This window comes from Python bivittatus, unplaced genomic scaffold, assembly GCF_059951505.1.
Source record: "Python bivittatus isolate LINGU-HERP-01145 unplaced genomic scaffold, Pbiv_v1 ctg000690_np1212, whole genome shotgun sequence".
Lineage (NCBI taxonomy): Eukaryota > Metazoa > Chordata > Lepidosauria > Squamata > Pythonidae > Python > Python bivittatus.
This window is the reverse complement of record NW_028277096.1, coordinates 12,217,908-12,241,425: the sequence shown is the minus strand read 5'-3', so window position 1 is coordinate 12,241,425 and position 23,518 is coordinate 12,217,908. Positions and strand designations below refer to the sequence as shown.

The 23,518-nt window shown below is 41.9% G+C and overlaps 1 protein-coding gene across 1 annotated transcript in view; it reads right to left on the bottom strand.

The window, feature by feature from the left end:
- Positions 1-23,518, bottom strand: part of SPNS2 (SPNS lysolipid transporter 2, sphingosine-1-phosphate) — a 113,547-nt gene that overhangs the window by 17,019 nt on the left and 73,010 nt on the right. The window contains exons 4-11 of the mRNA XM_088152286.1: positions 20,122-20,273; positions 14,709-14,775; positions 10,741-10,883; positions 10,075-10,227; positions 8,110-8,299; positions 6,280-6,345; positions 4,084-4,182; positions 1,931-2,094 (exon numbers count right to left, since the gene is read on the bottom strand). Coding sequence (XP_088008412.1) covers positions 1,931-2,094; positions 4,084-4,182; positions 6,280-6,345; positions 8,110-8,299; positions 10,075-10,227; positions 10,741-10,883; positions 14,709-14,775; positions 20,122-20,273 — 1,034 coding nt within the window. The remainder of the gene's footprint in view (positions 1-1,930; positions 2,095-4,083; positions 4,183-6,279; positions 6,346-8,109; positions 8,300-10,074; positions 10,228-10,740; positions 10,884-14,708; positions 14,776-20,121; positions 20,274-23,518) is intronic.

Genomic DNA, 23,518 nt, shown 5'->3' with positions numbered 1-23,518 from the left:
AAACAACCCTCCACAGAAGGCTTGTTTGTTGACAAGGTGGCTGCCATTTAGCAATCTGTAGCATGGAACTGGGACAGTTCTCCTGCTTCAGAATGCCATCTTGATCTTGAGCTCCAGAGCAAGTGGTAGGAACAAGTCACACAAGGATATTCTTCTCCACTATTACAAAGTACCCATTTACCAAAAAGCAAACTGGTAATATCCTCCCTTATCAAATCAACCAACCCCCAATGCATTATCATTCCAGCTTATCTTTCTTGTTCTAGGCTGGTGGTTTCACTTCCAGTAAGGTTCTGGACTGACTAATGAGTCCTGTGAGGATCCAGCTTTCTTGGTTGTATGTGGCTGATTGGGGCTTGACAATGCCAGACTTTTTAAAAGTCTTATGGGATAGTTGTCTTGTAGACACCAAGAGAGGTGCCCAAGGGCAGGCCAATAGCTAAATGACTGGTCCCAAATCACCCAACACTCTTGAAACCCCAATGAAAGCGGTGTCATGCTGTTGTTGCGACACAAGCCCTACCCCCTGCATTGTGACATTGCATGCATGTCCAGAGTTTGTGGTACAACACTGTTGTCATTTTGATGAAAGCAGATGGAGCTATGGACATCTATGCAGCTCTCCTCAATCTTAAACTGGTACTTTCTCAAGGATACCAACAAAGCCCTACAGAAGACAACTGTAACAGAGAAAATATTGGGGAAAGAGGAACAGGTCCACCTTGGAGAGGAAACAGGTCACATCTCCTTTGCATTAGGATGCATTAGAAAGTTAAATGCTGAAGAATAATGATGCCAGCATCTAGACATCCTGGGATGGCCTTGTCAAGGAAAATGAATGTTACTTAGTCCTTTCACAGAGATAAATTGTCTCTAGTCCTTAAGTAGCATCAGATGGGCAGTCTGCTTGGAGAACATATCTTCAGTGTCTTTCAATAGCATTCTCTTTCTGTTACCACTGTCCCACTGATGGCATCTCCTATTGCCATGGGCTCAACCTATAGAGAATGCTGCTCCATCTTATTTCTTTTTTTCAGAGTTCAAGAAAGTAGGTAAATAGCCACTGGCAGCAATGGGGAAGAAAAGCAGAGTCTGTAGGATCTGAGAGCTGGGAATGGAGCCCATGCACCTAGGCAGACTTTGGAAATTGCCCACTGGTGTCAACCTCCTGACAGGGGAACTATGACAGTAAATATATTATATAAGAAAAGAAGAAGCATCAGTTATGCTAATTTCTGGATTGGGAGGCCCTGCTCACAGTCACTCATGGCGTTGCCCTTGAAGACCATCCAGAAGCTACAAATGATCCAGAATACAACAGCATGGGTAGAAACAGTACACCTCGATTCACCTATGTAACAACATTACTCTCTGAACTGCACTGGCTCCTGACAGGCTTTCAAATGCAACTCAAGTTTCTGGCTGTCCCCTACAAACCCTTACAAGAGTGGGAAGGAGACAACAGTAAAGCACTGTAGTAGTGCTACCAAAAAATCCATATGGACTATCAGGAGCAACAAAGCAGTAAGAAGAGTAAGGAGAAAGAAGGAGTTATAGTTTTCCTTCTTCTAGATAATGTGGATGGATAAGGAGAGAAAGTAACGGAATGATGGAAAGGCCCCCACAGTAGTCCCCAAAAGACTGATCTACCACCAAACCTGGAAACTATAACTTTGCGAAGGCACAACTCTTTCATTATTAGAGACCACTGGTGCCTGGAAGCACATGGTCTCACATCCTCAACTTCTCAAACAGGAGCTTGAAACAGTTTGAAACTGGTTCACATTGGAAGTGCACCATGCTCTGAGAATGCCTCTTCTCCTTGGTTAAACTGGATACCGGTGCCAAGATGGTAAATGGCAACGCCCTTTTTAAAGATGTAGCACATGTTGATTTCCCTTTCCCACACCATTGGCAGGCAGATACTCACTGTTGCTCGGCTTTGGCTCTGTCGCTTAGGAAGAAGAGGGCTGTCGCCAGGAAAAACATCCCCCCCAGGACCACAACAAAGGGGCACAGCATGAGCGCGTAGCCTAAACTGAGGAATTCCCAGAGCGGAGATTCCTTTGTGCTCTGCCGTATCACATCCGAGATCTAGAAGGGAAAAGGGGGGTGGAGGAGAGAGAAAGGACAGGCAGAGGTGATCATATTCACGGATGTTCTGTTTGTCACCAACATAGTTTATTTGAGATGGGGATGGGGGGAGAACTAACTGCTTCCTTGACAAGATTTGCGAGACGTGCTCAGCTTTGAATGGAAAAACAAATCCTAAAATTCTTACAGCTAACTGGCTGGCTCCTCCCATTACTGTTAGGCAGGATTTCCCATTGTTATGCTTTTCTCTTCTTGCTGAGCACCTCTCCACAAATGGCTGCAACCCCCAGACGAGATCCTCCAGGGATAAGAGGATGAAGGGAACCCTTGTTCAGAGACAAACCACCCATTTTTCCCAGGTGCAAAAATTCCAGGTGCCAACTCTGCCACCTCCTATTAAAGGATCTACAAACCAAGGGAGACTTCTCTACCTGAAACTTCATAGAGCTGACATTTCTCAGTTTTGGCACTACCAGCTGGAGGAATCCATTACCTGATAATGTATAAGGCAGTTTCCTGGGTTCAGCCTAAACATCTGAGAGCCCAACTCAAGCATCCAGGAATTCATTTGCTGGGCAATCCCCCTGGACACAGATCCTTCATCCTAAAACTGGGGTGAAGTTATGGTGGAGCACCCATTTTGCTTCAGGTTCAAACTATGCCAACTCCAGGTAGAGTTGGGAAAATCCCAGATCACAATAGTCAGTCTGGGCTAGATGGCTAAATAATATGGCCTTCTGGAAAGGGGTGAAGACCTGGCTCTGCCAGCTCACATGGGGCTTGAGCAGGGGTAACCAACCCTGGGAGTGGTTAGCACCCTGAAGACGCTTCTGGAGGTCGATAGTTTATTTATACCATCTATCCCTTGGATTATATTATGTATTTTTTATTACTGTTTTTATTGTATTTTAACTGGTTTTTACTCTTATTTATTGTAAACCGAGAGTCGCTTGCTGAGTGAGATGGGTGGTGACTAAATTTGAAATATAAATACATAAAATAAACAGCATATGTTCCCTTTAATGATTGGAGGAGCCGAGGGAAACTACATGCTCTGTGGTCCCAAGCTGGCACCCTGTTTGGCGCACGTGTGTGTGCATGTGCTTGTTTTCTAGAACTATCCTGGCTAACTGTGTGAACCAAAACTAGAATGCTTAACACAGAGGAGTCTTCTGAGTAACTATCTCCCTATCTAGTAGTAACTATCTTGAAGTGTGAAGTGGAGATGTCAGTTCTGCAACTTCAGAATGTTTCCACCTTATTTGACTAATGCAGGAGAGGGAGAAGCTCATGTGTTAGAAAGATTATGTTAAAGAACGCCCTGCTCACCCCTTATCGCTTTGGGGAGGCTTTCTAGTTATCTGCAAAAGGCAGCATCTTGTCTGTGCTAGCATCATGATTTTGGAACATCCTCCCTCCCAAAAATGTCTGCAGCACCAAAAATTTTGTTCGTCAAGACATTTTGAGTGTCCTGTAAACATATGTATATGTAACACACATATGTTTGTGTGTAATTCTGAACTGCTTCTGGTTGATATGTAACATCATGTTTATTTATACTGGCAGGGTTAATTTTCCAAATGCATTAGTATATTGTCCCATGAAGATGAAAGGGAATTGAAGAAACTACAATAAATCATTTTTGATTCAAAACCACAACAGCAATCAGAAAGACATCTCAAATTGTGGATCTGAGGAAGCAGGAAATTGTGCTGTGCCAGTACTACATTATTCCTATGCCTCTTTCAGATTTCGTCAATTATACTTTTTTTTTTTTTTTTGGGATGGCCTTATGTTGTACAAAACCAGGCGGTTAGGGTAGCTTATATCCCAATGTATTGTATGAACTCAGAAAATGGATTCACTGAGTAACCAGATTAAGTGCATTCTGTGAAGCTGTGTGTAAAGCTGGGGAGAACTGTCATCCCAAAAACAAAAACCCAGATTCTTAGCATATTCTTCATTCAGGTGTGCTAAGACTATACTTACAAATCCAACCAGGTAGGGACTTCCAGCATCTCCCAAAAGGTGCGAGGTGAAGCTCTGCAAAGCTACTGCTGTTGCTCGGCGTGTAGGAATAACCACATACTGAAATGGGATGCAGAAAGCAAGGAGAGAGATAAAAGGTGAAAAGGTTATAGCATTTAGTCAGTCAGAACAATCTTTCCTTTCCCAGCCTAACCCTATCCAGATATAAACTACAGGAAACATCACCATGACAGCCAGTTTGGTGTAGTGGTTAAGGCAATAGACTAGAAGGGGAGACCATGAGTTCTAGTCCTGACTTAGGGACAGAAGCCAGCTGGGTGATTTTCGGTCAGTCACTCTTTCTCAGCCATAGGAAAAAGGCAATGGCAAGCTTTCTGAAAGTTCTGCCAAGAAAACTGCAGGGACTTGTCCGGGCAATTGTCGGTAGTCAAGACTGACTCAAAGGGACTATATACATACATACATACATACATACATACATACACACACCAGGCCCTGAAGGAGGAACTAGAGAGGATGTGGAAAGTCAAGGCCAAAGTGGTCCCAGTGGTGATAGGAGCACCTGGGGCTCCTAAGCTGGGAGAGGGGCTCCAACAGATCCCAGGAACCACATCAGAGCTCTCTGTCCAGAAGAGTGCAGTGCTAGGAACAGCTAAGGTACTGCGCAGAACCCTTGAACTCCCAGGCCTCTGGTAGAGGACCCCAGATTGAGGAAGACACATATCACTCATAAGGGTGAGAGAGGATTTTTTTATTTTTATTTTTATACACACACACAATTGGATGTGGTGTCTGCAGGAGGTGGATACTGTAGTCCAACAGAGCTGGAGAGCAACTGGTCAGGAGAAGGCTCAGTTAGAACCTTTTTTAACCTGGAACTAAACTGCAGCCCAGTTCAGGACTCTCAAACTACATGAATTAGGAACAAATCAGGAGATCAGTACTGTGAGCTACACTGGTTGTTTTAATCAACCAAGAATAGCTGTTCATAGGGCAGAAGAAGCAGATATAGTCAGTTACAAAAGTGGATTGGCATTTTGAATAATAAAACAAACTGAAACCAAACCTTGACTATGGAAGTTGGCCAGATATTGCTGCCCAAAGAAGGACAGAGGTTGGCTAAGCCAGGGCCAAGTAAAAGTGTGGGATCACCCTGGCTATTTTGTGCTAAGTGATGCATATGGCTCAGGAAGTGTGAGGAAAGATGGATATGGCTGCTTGGCCAAACATACCTTAAGTAGAGGCCTGGAAAAAGCTCTGGTTTTCCCACTGATGTCCTCTTCCCACCACAAAGAACAAGCAAGGCTATTCATAGCATCGCATGAGGCATCTCTAAACCACTGTTGTTCTTGATGCCCACATCCTATGGAAATGGCCAGAGGCAAAGGCCATTCAAGAATGTCACATAGATTGGGCCTGGAGTTCTAGGACCAATATCAAATTCCAGAGGAAGGAGAAAGGAAGGCAGCCAAGAGGTCTCCAAAACCAAAATGGCGACCTGCTTTTCTCTGCTAAACTTCCATGAATAAAGCTCAACTTCCATAGCCTTGGGATTTTCTGGTAGTCTTCAGTTCCAAGTACTAACTAGGGCCGACCCTCCTTAACTTTCTGAGAACAGCCAGTCACACCACCTGCTGTGACTCCTCTTTGCTACATCTACACAACATTAAATATATAGGGTAGATATACTGCTTTAATGGGGAGCAAAACTATGCCTTTGTTGGGAAGATTTGTAATTGGAAGTGAAAGATGGGAGATGGTCTCTAGAAAGCTGGGGATGGAATCTCCATCAAGTGTTTAAAGAAGGAGAGAGCTCTCCAAATGAAGAAGCAGAACAAGTGTGTGTGGATGGATGGAGAAAGAGAAAGGACCTGAGGAGTTGAGAGTGAAGAGTGAGAAAACAGTAAGACTAAATAGAAGTTATTTAAAGTGCAGAGCCTCTTTCTAGAGAACCTGAGGAGGAGCAAACACATTTAATCAGGCCAGTTAAAGATCTAGCAGCTGTACTTGCCCAGCAACTAAATTTGGTTACCTTTAATTAGATTAATCTTTAATCTAATAACTAAGGAAATGCATTAATTTAATAAATGTTAAGCACATAGTTCAATCTTAGTCTTTGAGTCCAGCAATAGTTGTCTGATTTGCAAAAGATACATATAGTAAATGAAATGCAAGTACACATCCATATGAACTTACCATAAGTATGTCAGCTGTGATGGCCCAGTTTGAAAACAAAAGGGTCTCACCAATAAAAATGCAGACCTGTTGTTGAAATATTAGACATACACAATTTACTCATGCAAGTTTGAGAAACATCCCAGAGTTTGGTGTTCTGTTTTAAATACAGTACCCCCAATGTAACTGAATGCATGACAATTTACTGCTAGCATCCACTGAACCTTACAATCAGGTGGTGGGGAAGACAGGAATGGATTTCTTTTCCTACTTGTGATTAGGAAAATCTTTATTAAAGAAATAACTTATAAAATGTTTATATTTCTCATAGGAGGAGGTTAGAAGCTGGTAAGAATTCTGTATATTTCAAGAAAGGTAGAGGTCAACTATGGTGAGAAATTTATTTATAGCAGGCACAGGGAACTTATGATCTTCCAGATGTTACTGAATATGGCTTATGGCTGGGATAAAGTGAGTTAGAACCCAGCAACATTTGCAAGGCCATATGTTCTGCCTGATTTATAGCATTTATATACTTCCTTAAATTCTTAAGATAGCTAACGATCATTCTACCAGTATAAACATGGACATAAATACAAACATTAGCTGCAGAGTGAGGCTCATAAAAAAAATCTCCATCAAGTACTGAAAGGGAATCTGCCTTGTTCAGGAGGATGTTAAATATGTAGGCTGATGCAAAGGAGGGACTCGTTCTGGTCGCAGCTAAAGCTGTCCCAAACATTTTAATTTCAAACTGTCTTGAACTCGAAATGCAAAGTGATAATTTTGAACACCTAGAACAGTGTTTCTCAACCTTGGCAGCTTTAAGATGTGTGGACTTCAACTCCCAGAATTCCCTAGCCAGCAAGGGAATTGAGAAACACTGCCCTAGAAGCACTCAGAGCCCTTAAAACAGTTATGTTTTATGTCACTTTTAACAGTTGTCGTGTCTGTGTGTACTTCCAAAAACCATGCAGAGGTGCTAATTCTGCTACTGGCAGGGCTGTTTTGACTACAGAAGGATCAGCATTCAAAGAACTGCCTTAATAATATATCAATGGAATTTAATACATTGGAATAGATGCAAGGTCACCAGTTAGTATATTAAAGCACCAGCTAAGGTCCGTTTTCAAGTGTGGAGGCTCCATGCCAACTTCCCTCATTGCCCCCTCCCAATATTTGGCACTGCCCTTTACCCTCTCTCTGCTATTGTAAGGGCAGGGAAAGGAACCTGGGGTTCTCCAGATATTCTGAATTCACACTTCCAGAGATTTAAAACATCTGGAGGGCAGCGCATTGCCTGCTCCTGAAAAGGGGGAAGCATCAGCCTCTCCTTTGTCCTTCTAGGCCATAGTGGGAAGAAATGTATCAACAAGAACTTGCAACGTGAAAAACAAGAGTTGTTAAGGCCTGGGGAAAAAAATAAAAAAATAACTGCTTCTTCCCCATTCTTCCCTCCCTGCTCCCAAGTAAATTACTTGGGGAAAAATGCAAAAATATAAAAGTAATCTCCCCATCCCCCTGTTTTCCCCCAGGTCTTTATATTGCCAGGAAAATAGGTGACCTAGTAAAGGGACAGGCTACAATTAGGCCTTCCTGTCTGAGAGCCCCTTCCTCTAATCCAGTGTTTCTCAACCTTGGCATCTTTAAGCTGTGTGGACTTCAACTCCCAGAACTCCCCAGCCAGCAAGCTGGCTGGGGAATTCTGGGAGTTGAAGTCCACACAGCTTAAAGCTGCCAAGGTTGAGAAACACTGCTCTAACCGAAAAGCAGCATTAAGTGGCTGAAGAGGTAGCTGAATAAAGGAAGAGAAACCCACTTCAGCCTCCCCTTCCCAGTCTGAACACATACATAGGCTCCCACAATGCTGTTCTTGGCCGCAACGAAAATCAAGGAGGTGAAGATGGCCGATCCCAGCATCCCGACGGCGCAGACGAGAGGATCCGCTCTCTGTGTTTTCACCCGGCACCACTTGGTAGCTCCAGCCCCAGTGATCACACCCAGAAATCCAGTGAAGCAAGTGATGGCTCCAAAGATCAAGCTAAGGACACAGAGCGATTCCAGAAATAAAAACCTTTCTCATTTATGTGGACTTATTTTTATACACAAGGCAGCAGGTGAGAGGCATGTGGGGGGTTAAATTAGCAAAACAAGGCAATGAGTAAGAGGTGCTACCTGGAAATTGATGGATAAAACCCCCGAAAAAGAAACCAGAAAACAAAAAATGTAGGCTCTGAGGATCTTCACGTTTCCTAGGAATTCTAGGTTCTTTTATCATTCAGATCTGAGGTTTTTTGTTGAGGCAATAAATGGAAAACTAAAAACATGTACATTTAAGGAGTTCATTTAAACCCTACAGTATCTCTGGGCAAGCTAGCCTTTGCCACGCCATGCCCCCATTCAACTGTTCTTAATTAAATCATTTACTCCTTGAGCTTCCTTCATTTTTCCTATCATTAAACAAAATACGAATCCCTGCCTCTCAGGGTAGTTGTGACAATTAAGACAACAAAAGCAGCAAAGGTACAGAGTGATACGAGCAGACAGAATTTAAAAAATAAAGTTCTGCCTTTACTCTCCTCTCAGGACTCAAACATTGTCATGGCTCCAAGAAGAAATAAAAGGCCCACGTCCATGCAGTGCTTAAACGGACCCCAGTAAAAGTAGCACCCTTCAAATGGGCCTTGGTGGCTGCAACCTCAGGAGGGACACCAGTTGATAGCCTTAAGAATGTAAAAACACGGGATGTTCCAGCAGCCCCTTAATTCAGTTATTTGATGGAAAAGGTTTGGATGTTCCTAACCATCATGATAGAGAGAATCTTGAGATTTATTGTAATTTTTGTAACGTGGAGTCCTTGGGGTTCTCTGAGCTTGGTTGTTTTCCTGCAAGTGTTCCATTACCTGGCTATATAACATCTTCAGTGACCAACCAGGCTCAGAGAATCCCAAGGACTCCACAGTTCAACCCTGAGCTATATATATTCTCTTCTAATTTTTGTAACTGCATAATCTGTTTTAAAATGAGCTTCTAATAAATTTTTGCAATAAGCATTCCTGCTTGTTTTTTTTTTTTTAAAGAATCTATAAAAAGCCTTGAGAATTGTATTAAATATTTGTTAAACCAAGACTCTTCTATCCAAAACTGGATGTCTCTAGAAAGCCAAAAAGAACAGCCTGAGCTGCAAACAATACAGGTAGTCCTCGTTTAGTGACTGACTCATTTAGTGACCGTTCGCAGTTATGACAGCAATGAAAAAGCAACACTGCAACCAGTCCTTGTATTTACGACCTTCACAGGTCTGTAAAGTAAAGGAAAGCTGAACTAAAATAATAAAATAATGATGTTTCACTTAGCAACCACTTCTCTTAACAACTGAGTTGCTGGTCCCAAATGTAGTTGCTAAACGAGTACTACCTCTCCTTTTGTTTCACTCCCAGACTATGGTATCTTCAGATGAACTGCAACTAAGCAGGGAGGCTCAGTTTCTGACTATCTGTGGCTAGCCAGGCCTGTCCACTAGGAAGCACTCAAGCTCCTGGCGTGTTCGTGCTTGCTGTCTCTGAACACAGCAATTCCATTTATTCATTTAAAATGTGTACTGCCCACTCTTCCTTTGGAGGTTTAGATCAGCATCTGCTATACCATAAAGCAAATACAGCCAACAATAGTGAACCTGTTCTGGGGAAATCTCTTGTATCCGAAAGAGAGTGGGTTTTCTGGTGCCCGACGCATCATGGCTTGCAAAGGCAAGAATGCCAGCAGCTAAAAGAGCTGACGCTTATAGGTGGACAAGAACACAGAACAAAACCTCACCTGTCTTTGGTCCCACAGGGCTGTGAAGTGCAAATCTCTGCTGTTTTTTGAACAACCTGGGCCCGATGCAGGTAAAGAGGGATCCACATCCCCAAAGCCCCCGTGGCAAAGGAAACAGCGGAGGTTGCCAGGGAGGAGAACACGTAGCTGCGACTGGAGACAAAGGGGGTTGTGGGTGAGTAAATGAAGGGAGTCCCCCTGACAGAGTAGAAGAAAGGAGGAGATCTGCTCCAGGAAATATCTGATCGCTCTCACTCACACAGTAGTTTGCAAACAAACCCAAAAACTCTCAGCAAAGTTTGAGATCTATAATTTCCACCACAGAACTGCAGCTCCACGTTGAAAGGGGGAAAAACGATGCCAGTTTAAGATGATGGTGCAAAGCAGTTGAAAGTCCTCTAGGGAGGAACTGTTATCATTTCTCTAATATATACCACACTTAGCACGAGTGGTGTTGAAATTACATTAAACAGTCACTGTCATCAGTCGCTTCATGAAAAACAAGCAGATGTTTGGAAAAAGAAGCTGGAGAAGTGGAGCACTGTGGCAGTTTTAAAAAATGTTAGTCTCAGTTGCCTGCCTTTGCTCCAGTGAAGTATCTGAAGTTAACCGGTTTCTAACACAGAAAAATTAAAAACCAAGCTTAACCAAGCAGGGTTGCCTTACTTTCTTATCAAGGCCTTCATGTCCCTCAGCCAGGAGCTCCGGGCCTTCAGCTGGGCCCCCAGTTGCTCAGCATTGCCTCTCTTAGCAGCCGGTACAAATATTAAGATCAGCGTCCCCGTGATCATGCCTAAAAGTGGAGAAACCTGGAAGAGAAGAGTGAAAAAAACAGCTAAGAGTATAGCCCAAAGCAAATGACCTGACATCAAAAATCAAGACAAAGGAGAGGATTCCTAGGGCAGAGCAGAAATCCACCCCTCTGATTCACCTCCTCTAGTTTTTCTTATAAAATTAAGAAATTCCTAATCCTTGTCATTGCAAAGAAAAGACTGGAAGGGCTGGGCTGAATCTTCAGAACTGAGGTCTGAAAAGTCTGGAGGGCAAATTATTCATCTCCACGCAAATAAATATTTATTTATTTAAAAGACTGGAAAGGAGGGGGTTACCTATGCAATCAAATCGTTTTAAAAACAGCCACTTTTACAACTCCTTGTACTACAAGTGAATTTACGGAGGTAAAGTTTTGATTCCAGGTTAATCAGAACCAGTTAGGCCAGTGTTGTCCAAACTTGGCCACTTTAAGATGAGTGGACTTCAAGTCCCAGAATTCCCCAGCCAGCATGGCTGGCTGGGGAATTCTGGGAGTTGAAGTCCACTCATCTTAAAGTGGCCAAGTTTGGACAACACTGAGTGAGGCAGTCCAGCAAAATATTTTTGCTTGACTGAATTTAATTTGCGGATGTCGAGCAGGTATATTTGTGGTTACTCCTGGGGCCCAGCCTAAAGTAAAACAGGATATGTCAGTGAGTATAGCTGTTCTGGAGGGTGGGGGGCTTTCATAAGAACAGCTCCACTGGATCAAACTAAACACCATCTCAGTCCAGACTTCTGTCTCTGAGTAGCCAACGAGATGGTTCGGGGTGATCACTAGCATGAGATGAAGACATACCCCTCTCCTGCAAATGATATTTAAGGCATTTTATTCCTAGCCTGGAAATAACCCTGAATCTTCCAGTCAGCTTGTCTCGGTGTATTGAATGAGAAGTTTGGAAAAAAATCTCCCTGTCCACTTTCTCCATGTCATATACAACTCCATCAAGTCCCCCTTCAATTGCATTTTTCCAAGCTCATAAGAGATCCATAAAGCATAGTCAGGTTCCCAAGGAGGTCCCCCACCACCACCCAAAATTAGGGAACTGTATTGACCCAGTATATCCCAACAGCAAAGCCAGCAGCATGCAGGTAGTCCTTATTTAGTGACCACAACTGAGACTGGCAACTTGGTCAGTAAGCGAAGCGATCGCCAAGTAAAACTGCGACTATGCTTACGATCTTACTTCAGCTTTCCTTTGCTTTAAAGATCTGCGAAGGTTGTAAATGCGAGGATTGTTTGCAAAGTTACTTTTTCATCACCACTGTAACTGCGAATGGTCGCTAAACGAGACAGTCACTAAATAAGGACTACCTGTAAGGCTGTTCAATTTGTTAGGAAATAATGAATGAATGCACTATATGTATGATAACGAACAACATAAAATATCTGGGAGAAACTCATTCCATTCTTTGCTAAAAAGAAAAATCAGGATATCAATAGTTTGGATCTTACTTCTTTCATGAATTCACTTGCAACCTTAAGTGTTCCTCCCCTTCCCTCCCACTCATAATCTACAACGTGAACCATATGAAAGATAATTATGCTGGCACAATTTATAATGCTGATGTAAAAAAACCCAACACCCACCTCAATCATGCAAGCAATGTCCTCTCAGCACTTGAAAATGCCATGTAAATACTGTATCATCTACAAAACAGATCTAATTAACCTGCATAGTGATGCTTATTCCAAACCAGGGATCAACGCCTCCAAATGGCACTATCTCTGAGATTCCGCCTCCACAAATTGCCAGTGACAAGAAAACAGAGATCACCTCTCTGATGGCCAGAATCCAAGCAGGGTCAAAGGGCAGGAAGCAGTTTTGCCGTCTTATTTCCTCTTGGCTATTTTTCCATCCAAGCCATTTTTTGTGTCTGCTGCGTGCATTGTGTGCTAGTCTTCCCAGCACATTTATCAAGGTCCCCGAGGGGATAAAACAGAAGGAAATAAGAACGGCTCGGTGCAGGAAAAGAAATGCAAAGTGAGACAAAGTGTTCCCCTCTCTCCTGCGCCCCCAACCAGAAAAAAATTCCTTGATGCTTAATAATAAGGAAAATTAAGAACAGTGGACTGAGGCCACCTTTCTTTTGCTACCCCAACAATAAACTGGCATAAATCAGAAGTGTCTTAAATTATATAACAGATTTTGTATGCGTTCCAACAAAGAGGGGAGGAGATAGAAGAGAGGAGAGGCGGAGATGTCAGTGTGAAATGGCAAAAAATACACCATACAGGGTTTCAACTTGGCTGTTTCAATTTTAGGCCAAGTTTAATACATAACTGGATAAAATGGAGTCCTTCTCTCTGACATTTCTTTGGGTGCGGGGAGGTGGATGGGCAGGGATTGCATTTAAATTAAACCAGATCTTTGTAGAAGGACTATTTAATAATGGTACAGTCATGACTGCCATTATAGGGTACTAGCACTTCACTGTAATTCTTTCTACTTCTGAGGTTCAGTTTATGAGTGCCCACATTTATGCAGCCAGAATAATACCCATAAAGAAAAGGGAGATGATTGGCAAGCTTAGAGGAATCTTGAGGTTTGCCAAAATTGGGGGGATGGAAAAAACCCTGAAGGAAAGAAATGCTGAAGAACTCAAAGAGAGCTGAACAAGCTCAGGGATCTTGGGGATCCTGGTTGGAGAGAAGGAAACTGGAGCAGAGCAGGAATGGATCGCTAGGAACAACATCTTGATTAGCAGAATGCAGAAAGTCAGGAAATTGTCATTGTCCTGTTTCTGCCACTTCTGATCTTTGGCTCTCATCATCCCCCCACATAGACCTCTGCAAATACCTCTGAATATACCTCTGGAACATAGTGGCCCAGTGGGCACAACCTTTAACTCAGCCAGCTAATAACCCACTCCAGTCTCTTCACTTGTGGATCTGATTATAGACAATCCACAGCCACATTAACTGAGCCCAAAGGAGTCATTTGGGGGCTACAGAGTTCCCATCTACTTCAGCCCCATCGTGCATCTCAGAAAGAAAAATGGTGGGCTCAGATGTTGGCCTCACCTGCACTGGTGGCATTATAATATAAGCCTGGCTACCCACAGAGAACAATTAAAAGGGCAGCCTCTGGTCACAGGAAAGTTGTCCAGATCCTACATTTGTATCATGCAAAACTTCTGGGATTTTTTGAAGGACTAATAAATATGTATGGAAGAAAACAGGCAGTAAGCAAAACTCACAAATTAACTAACTTATATTTCCTAACCCACATCTAATTGTAGCACAATTAACCTCTATTATCAGCCACGCCCAACTGCAAAATATATGTCCAAAATAATATAAAGCAAGAGAGTAAGATTCCATTTCCATCAAATCTTCTCTCCACAAGCAGCACTCCACATTGTAAGCCATGGGTTTTTTACCTATGGCTGAATGAATAAGCTGCAATTTGCTGTATTCGCACAATGTGCTAAGCCAAACACTACAATTTACAAATTGCAATGGCTGGGTTTGCAGAACATGTTAAGTTAAAGCCAAACAAACCACAACAGGGCTTAATACATCAGATATCAGGTACATCAAGTATACATCATACCATTGTGTTGCAATCTAATTCCGCTGAATTATAAATTACGCTTTAATCAAGGAGAAAGAGGTATGGATATTTATTCAAGTTTTCTACACAAATGTGTTAAATCTAAACAGGAGCTCTTTACTAGAGCTACAATACCCAGGCTACAGAAATTGGACAATCACTAGACAACAGCCAAGAGTTGGAATGTCCTGTCTCTCTTTGCTGCCATCCTGTGGTGATTTAGATTTCTGCAATGCAGATAGGATAGGCCTACTCACTACTCACCCGCAAGGCCCAGTGCCAATCCCCAGCTACTTGCTTGACACTTGATCCAGTGATATATCCTAAGCCACTAGAAAACAAAAAGAAATTTTAAAAAATTAAGATAAAATCAAATAGGAGAAAACAAAACATGACTTCTTGTATTTAATCAGGTTTTGAGCCAACCTGATTTCCCAGTGGTTCCAGATGTATTCGTTTTACCACAGTTAACAAATCAAGAAACAAACATGTCCTTGTAAGACATTACTCTAGGGACTACCCAGATCTTGGGTGACCATTAGATAGCTGTAAAGAGATGCAGAAAACACTTAATTTTGATGCTACCTTGATGCTCCTATTATTACTCATGAAACATTTTAAGTGTAGCCAACCCAATAATAATATTACTCAACCCTCTTTTTTCTAATGTAAGAGATTTCCACACTCTCCCAAGTTATACACACATACACACACACATTGCATTTTTGGAATCACAAAAATCCACACAAGCCCAACACTGCATCATAGGCAGAAGCCTGAATCCTAGTGACCTCATTAAAAATATGTTATGTTTGGTTCATAAAGGCAGTTTTTCAATTTTAATACACTTTTCTTTTGTATGAAGACTCCAGTGGATTGAAACACTAAGAGGGCTTTAGTGGACCTTTCCTACAGATCTATAACGAAACCTTTCGGCATCTTCTCTGTACTCTACTGTAACTCCCAGGATTCATTTTGGGAAGTCTGGCTAGCTAAGTTGATACAAAACACTGTAATGCAGGTAAGCAGTAGCTATCCAGTCTTTTGTCTTTCTTAGTACATGTAGGAGAGGACTATGATATCTAGGCTTTAAAACTTTTTTATTAAGTACAGTTTATTGAATGAACCAGAATAAGCTTCATAAACATGACATGCTAAGCTGTAATTCAGGGCTAAACAATCTTTTTGAGCAAGGTATATACAACATTTTGAAAATACATTGTGGGCATTCTCATAACATGGAATATGTGCCAGTTCACAAAACGGCTCCCATGGTGGGCATGACCAGCCACAAGGTACCCATTAGCCAGAAGATAAATTAGCTCTCCTGAATGTCCTGTAATATCTTAGGACAAGAAATATGGTGGACACAAAGGGAAGTATCTGGGGGCAGATTGAATCCTTATGTTGTTTACCCATACTGTAAATTATGGATCCCGTACTACAATAGCTGGGTTCAGACAACATGCTATGCTGAAATATTTGCCTTATTAATATGTAAACCTGGCCACAGAATCAGTTGTCTAGTGGTGAAGGCAGCAGGCTAGAAAGCAGGAGATGGTGAGTTCTAGTCCCACCTTAGGCATGAAAACCTGGCTGGGTGACTTTGGGCCAATCACCCTCTCTCAGCCCAACTCACCTCACAGAGTTGTTGTGGGGAAAATAGGAGGAGGAAGGAGTATTAGGTATGTTTACTGCCTTGAGTTATTTATAAAAATAATAAAGGCAGGATAAAAAAATCTAAAAAAAAATCTAAAAAAAAAGTCAAAGAATTTAAAAGAACCATCCGTTCTAGTGGGCCGGGAATATTTCTACCCTTTCAACCTTTCATTTTTCTACATTTGTTCTTCTTCTAGTTTCCACATCTATTTCCAATGTTCAGGTGGGGGTGCCAATACTTAGGTACCCAAAATAGCACTTTCCACACATAAAAAAGGTGAAACCTAGAAAAAAAAGATATTTATGGAAAAAATCTAAAGAAGGCGAAATCCCATGACAGTTGAACGTATTTTGGTACACGTTCAGAAGATGCTGATGAACTCTGGCAGTGCTGCAAAAATCCAAATGACCACTAGATGAGTTTTTTTCACCACAGATTTTATTTAAATCCTTACACTGGTTAAGGTTCAGGTTTTGCCAGCCTAAACATCCAAACCTCGAGCTTCTTTTTAAGTAGTGCAAATAGCAGTTAGTGTTTTAATTACTGTACATAATAAGGAAAGAAGGGGTGGATTTTCACATGCCATTGTATCGACGGTTTTTTAAAGGGAGTTCTCATACAAATACAAATATTAGAAATTTGAATAACATTGACTTCATGCCTTGTTCGCAGAATTCTTGGGAACCTGGCTGCCAACTGCTGAAAACATAAAGATGGCCTCAAAAAACAAAACAGAACAAAAACAGATTTTGTTTGGTCAGAACTCCCAGCTATAGGGGAATGTATATCCAAGCATTAGTTGCTGCAGGACAAGGCTAATGGGATAGTTTCAGGTGCAAAGGTTTTCACAACACATATATATGGTATATGCAATCCCCAAATTAAATTTTGAAACATTAAAAGTAATTTTTTAAAATGGCTGGAATCTGATGACATTTTTGGTATCCTTATGGAATTATTCAGTTCAGACCATCTGCTAAGCACTCTGAGATTTTGGGCCTTTTTTAAAACATGTTGATTTTATTTTATGGTGCACATACTTGAGAAGCCTGCTGATATCTGTAGTAAGGAACAGGTGTTATCTTAATGCTTTGCTTCTGGATTTCCAAGCAGAAATTAGATGATCTCTGTTTGGTCTGCTTCTGTTTGGACTTTGGTCTAATCTACTGAGCTCTTCTTATATTCATAGAATTAAAGATTCGTAGGGTTGGAAGAGACTTTGGAAAAAACCCATAACAATGGTTGTCCAACCTTTGTTTGAAAACCTTCAGTGATGGAACACCCACAACTGCAGGAGACAGGTTGTCCCGCTCTTTAATAGCTTTCAAAATAAAATTACTTTTTATTTTGAGTCTCTTTCTGTATAGCTTCCACTCATTAGTTCTTGCACTCCGCTCAGGTACTATGGAGAATAAATCCACCCTGCTTCCCCGTAACAGCCCTTCAAGTATTGAAAAACTATGATCACGTCTCCCCTTAGCCTTCTCTTCTCTAGCTTAAACATACCCAGTTCTTTTCATTGTTCTTCATAGAATTTAACCTCCAAGCCCCTCACCATCTTTTCACTCTTCTCTGCACTCCTCGGGACATATGGCAACATATTTTTACAGTGTAAGTTTCCAGCTTATATTTTACATTTAAGTATGTAATTCATTTAATTAATTATATGTTTATCTTATATGTAAAACCTTGCATGGTTCCCACAGGAATGCCTTGGAGGCAAGTGTCTTGTGATCAGCAAAAGAGTGGATTGAAAGGGGGAAAAAGACCCCTGTCTACTGAGAAATCCAGATTTCTAGGGAAATAACTCAGCTTTCCATGGTTCTGCAGCCAGCCCACCTCATAAAGGCAAAATATGTTTTCCAGGCTTCTGAATCTGCAGGCCTCTGTACAAGACTGCAGGAACGGGAATGGCAGCTATTTTAAAATATGATGGGAAACCAGTGTTAGTAGCCAAAACTCAGTCAAGCTTCCTTGAAATCTTCAGGAAAACAAAACAATGCTGTCTTCTGGAGGAGATAGGCAGAGAGATATACCCATTCCTGAAGAGCAAACTGAATGCTTTCAAGCCTTTGTCTCCAAGCTGGATGCTAGGCAAAAGCAGAAATACATCCTCCTGCAGACATTTTGTCACCGGCTGATTACGGGAAAGGTTTTCCCTAATGGAAATAAACACACAGGGCTGAGCTTCTCCACAGGAAACAGCCTTACTGTTTGGAATTTGGTGGCGAGCCTCACGTGCCCACCCTGTCTCCAACCTTGCCAAACTTGGGGTCAGGCATTGTGAAGATGGAGATTTCCTCCTGTCCAGAAGTGAGAAGAATGTGCCCTGCTGATAAGGAAGCCTAAATGGAAAAACATGTAGCGGAGGCAGCCAGCTGATTTTTTTTAATTAGGGTGGTCAGATCTTCATTTGAGCTCAGACCCCCTCTATGGTCCCATGCAAGGGGTCATACCTGGCCCTTCATTTTCCCCATCTGTCAACATTACAAAGGACAGTTGTCCGTAGGGCAGCATAAAGGTTTCCCCATTCAGGCAGACATGGAGCCTGGCAGAGAGGAGAATTTCGCACCAAACTCAGATCACAACACTTGCTTCCCCATGAGGATCCTGTGGGTCCTATTCACGCCTTTGTCACTTCACTGCAATGAATAATACCAAATACATATCCAAAACTGCATAAAAGTAGGCTGTAAGAAAGCTACAATTACCATATAGCAGTGTTTCTCAACCTCAACAACTTTAAGATGTGTGGACTTCAATTCCCAGAATTCCCCAGCCAACATGCTGGCTGAAGAATTCTGGGAGTTGAAGTCCAGACACCTTATAGTTGGTGAGGTTGAGAAACTCTAAAAAATATGGGCAGACTTCCAATTTAACACAGTACAAATTGTAAACTACATCTAGAAAAAAAAAATAACAGGAGGTAATGTCATATAATACTAGGGCTGAATTAACATGGCATTGCTTAACCTCTATATCTGGGTTAACAAATCAAAACAGCCCTGTATTCATACAGCCTTCAGACAACCAATCCCGTTCAGCCTAGCACTTTTGTTGTGCAAACTAACTCATTTGGACAAAATAAAGTTCTTATATCCCAATCCAGCAGCAGGAATGGCTGAGCATTACGGAAACAACCTTGTCCCCTCCAAATATTTGAACTGTAGCTCCCCTACAGTCATTATCATAGTTTGGATGCAATTTGCAAAGACCTAGGTCTTTGTACATTATCAAGTAATGAAGTGACATAAATCCATTATGCATAGAAAAAAATGGATATAAAAATCTGCTAAAAAGTAGATATCATTAACATCGTAGAATCTTCTACCTATATAGGTAAAATATGTGCATTCATACTTTCTTTCCGAGAGCTCAAGGTAGCCAACAGCAAACCAACAAAAGAAACTTTATGCAACAATATAATAAAAAAAATGGAAGAGTAGCAAAAAATAACAAAAACTCAAAGTTAAAAAACCCAGATAATTAAAAAAAAAAAAAAGGCAGTGGGGAAGAAGAATATCCCATGGAAACTTACAGAAATATCATGTGTTCTGGGTTACACATCTTTTGTAATACAGTAGTGGCTAAGCTACCTGCTGTCTCATTATATCAAATTAGTTTGGCATTAACATACCAATTTAGGGCTTCACTGCACCATAAAATGGCTCCAGACACAAAATTTTCAGGGATGGCTAACCTCACAAATAAAATCTATAGCAAAATCGTTCTGTATGGAATCCCCTGTTAGTATATTCAGCCAGCCAGCTAGCTGTCAATAGCGTTTCCAAAGATATAATATCCTCTGCTTCTGGTTAACTGCATTTTCTGAATCTTAAGGCAATGCCAGGAACCTCCCTCAATTTTCCTGCCACAGACAAACAGGGCTAACCTAAAGGAGTCTAAAGAACCTGGGCAGTGTGTGATGAAGACGAAGGGTTCACATCTTGAAAAAGAAATGAATTAGCCCAGACAAGAAATGAAATCTAGCAAGGACATGTACAAACAAGCAAATACCTGCCCAGAGGGATTGCGAAGTAAAAGACCGACAGCATAAGTGTCCGAGTGTTTTTGGTGAAGAGATCTCCAATGATAGTAGGAGCGATGGTGGAGTAACTAGCTTCACCGATGCCAACCAAACCTCGGGAGAGGACAAACAGCCAGAAATACTGTAAGAAGAAGTCAGAACAAAAAAAACCCAAATCAGTATTTTCATTGTTAATGTGATTTTGCACAGCTATTAAAACCTCTGCGCATTGTATCTTGGTTTCATCCCCCCATAATGGTCTAGGAAGTTGGACGGAGGAGTTGATTAGCAATAAAAGCTATGGCACATCTCTAGGCACTAGAACATTCAACGTGGCGGTTGCAGGCACCATTGTGTTTCAGAGGCATTTAGTGGTGCCCCTAGCTTATCTCTATAATTCAAGATGTCATGGTAGTTGAGAGATCTCATGAGGTTTGGGGCCATCGTGTAGAATGTTACAAAGGACGTCAGATTTCTCTGCAGTACTGAAAACGGGGGTTACGAATGTAAATTAAAAGGGAGGGGACGGAAGAAGAAAAATATGCACACATTAACACAAGCCAAGCTTATGCAACTTCCAAGACACAATGTGCCCTGTCTGGTTTCAGTTTAGTATGATGTGTGAACCCAGCTAGTATGGCTTGCGAAATCCTGTTTTATGGCTTAGCTTTTGTGTGAACCTGGCCACTATGGCTTGTCCAAGAACCCATGATTAAAAGAAACACAGAGTTAGCACAATGTGTAAATCCAGTCACATAGTCACACAGAGTTCCTATTTTCTGCTTTCTGAGCACCCCAAGTCAAGATTGCTTTTTCTTCCCACTTAAAAACCACTCAGATTCTACCCCTTTTCTCAAAGCAGGTAAAATTTGCGGCCCAGCACCTTGATTAAGAACCATGAACAAATATGCCCCACCTTGATACCCCTTTTTGAAAGCAGTAATGCTGTCGCATGCCCTATAATTATAGGTCTAATTAAATGTCTCCAGCTGTCCTTGTCATATAGTAGACAGATGTGCGTAGGTTGAGCCCTAAAAGCAGAAAGCAAACTCGTGACTCAGGGCCAGTTAATGATTATTCATTACCCAACGCTAAACTGCTCCAGAATATCAGGCAGATTTGCTGATGCCTAGGAGAAGAGGAGCCAAGACTCATTTTAAAATAAATTGTGATTTTCAAGAAAAATGTGCAATCTGACTTAATCAGGCAGTAGGAAAAGAGAGGGAAGCAAGTTTTTATTTTGTACATCATGTCTACAAATGCAGAAGTGTGAGTATGTGCAGTTAGATACATATATCTGGGGGTAGTTAGTTCAGAAAAGAGATGTTTACAAAATTATAAATGGGAAGGACAATCAGAGTAAGTTTTTCTCCCTCCCTTTTAATAATATAATCCAGAGTCCCCCATTGAATCTGAATGGCAGGAGATTCAGAATGGTGTACAATTAATCTATGGAACTCACTGCTACAAGATGCAGCAATGGCCATCAATTTAGACACCTTTAAAAGGGATTAAGCAAATTCATGGAAGATAAGATATATCTATCCGTCTGTCCGTCCATCTGTCTGTCCGTCTGTCCATCAGTCAACTGTGTCCCAGGTTCTCTTGTCTCATCCATGTATGGTTTGTTCCAGTAGCCCACTTATCATCAGATTGTCCCGGTTTCCCAGCGTCTGGTGCAGATCTGGTTAATCTGGGTGATGTCCAAACTGGCATGAGTCTCCTAGTTTGTGTCACTCTCATATCTGAGGTAGACAGGTGAAGCGTTAGGGGGTCAACGACCCCTACTGGTAAGGTAGGTACCAGCTGGGATTCGAACCCCGGTCTCCCGCGTCAAAGGGCGGCACTCTAACCACTATGCTATCCAGTGGCTACACTGTGTAGATCAGCCGATAGACTGTGCAGAGAGGCCTCAGAGACAGTCCAGCACATAGTGGCAGGGTGTAAGATGCAGGCAGGAACAGCATACACTGAACAGCACAGCCAAGTAGCTGGCATTGTGTACAGGAACATCTGCACAGCGTATGGGCTAGACCCCCCCCAAGTCTAGATGGAAGATTCCATAGAAGGTTGTGGAGAATAACAGGGCTAAGATCCTGTGGGACTTCCAGATCCAAATGGACAGGCAGGTACTGGCCAATCAACCAGATATCATGGTAGTAGACAAGGACCAGAAGACAGCGGTGGTGATAGATGTAGCAGTGTCAAGTGATAGCAACCTCAGGAAGAAGGAGTATGAGAAGCTGGAGAAGTACCAAGGCCTGAAGGAGGAACTAGAGAGGATGTGGAAAGTAAAGGCCAAAGTGGTCCCAGTGGTGATAGGAGCACTTGGGGCTGTGACTCCTAAGCTGGGAGAGGGGCTCCAACAGATCCCAGGAACACCATCAGAGCTCTCTGTGCAGAATAGTGCAGTGCTAGGAACAGCTAAGATACTGCACAGAACCCTCAAACTCCCAGGCCTCTGGTAGGGGACCCGAGATTGAGGAAGACACATACCACCCATAGAGGTGAACAGAGTTGGAAGAGACCCTAAGGATCATCTGGTCCAATCCTCTCTAATGTGCAGGAAAACATATTAAAGTAATCCATAAGAGGTAGCCCTCCAACCATTTCTTAAAATCCTTCCAAGATGGAGAACCTCAACTTCTGTAGGCAGACTATTCTATTGTTCTACAGATCTTACCATCAGAAAGTTCTTCCTTATATTAGGGTTAATATATCTAATATATTGTTACATTAACTTCTCCAAGGTTAGTGGCAATATAACTCTGAATTCCATCTCCTAGGATAAGGAGGGTTCATTGCCCTGGGGCGGCTGGAGGCATCTTGCATTCCATGCAAGAAATAAATGCAGCCACATCTTGGAAAAGTGTAATTATATCACTGTTAATAACTGATTTATAATCAGTTGTGGAATTCAGAATATCAAGTGGAATATGCATTTCGCATACATATGGAGGAATAGGATATCTTGATTCTTAATTAAGACAGGACAGGACTGTGAAATGTCTTGACACATAAGGTACTCGACCCATGAGTTTCCTTCCTGAACTGCATGAAGCAGACAGATGTAACTGCAAATACATACATATATACATCATAAGTAAAGAAACTGAAAAAAAGCAATTTACTCATAGGGGATTTGAACGCATTTAACTTGGATACGTGAAATGTATGGAAGAGGTTGGGAAGATGCAATGATTGCAGCCTTGGAAGAGGTGAAGAGCCATCTAAAATGGTACTGAAAATATGCTCATGATAAGAAAGAGGTGTCTAGCTTGTCCAGTAATTCAAGAACTGCTTCTACATGTTCTAACACAAAACCAGCTTTGCTCAGCCTAGCATTTCTACAGTTCTACTGGACATTAAGTCCCTCATTTTACATTT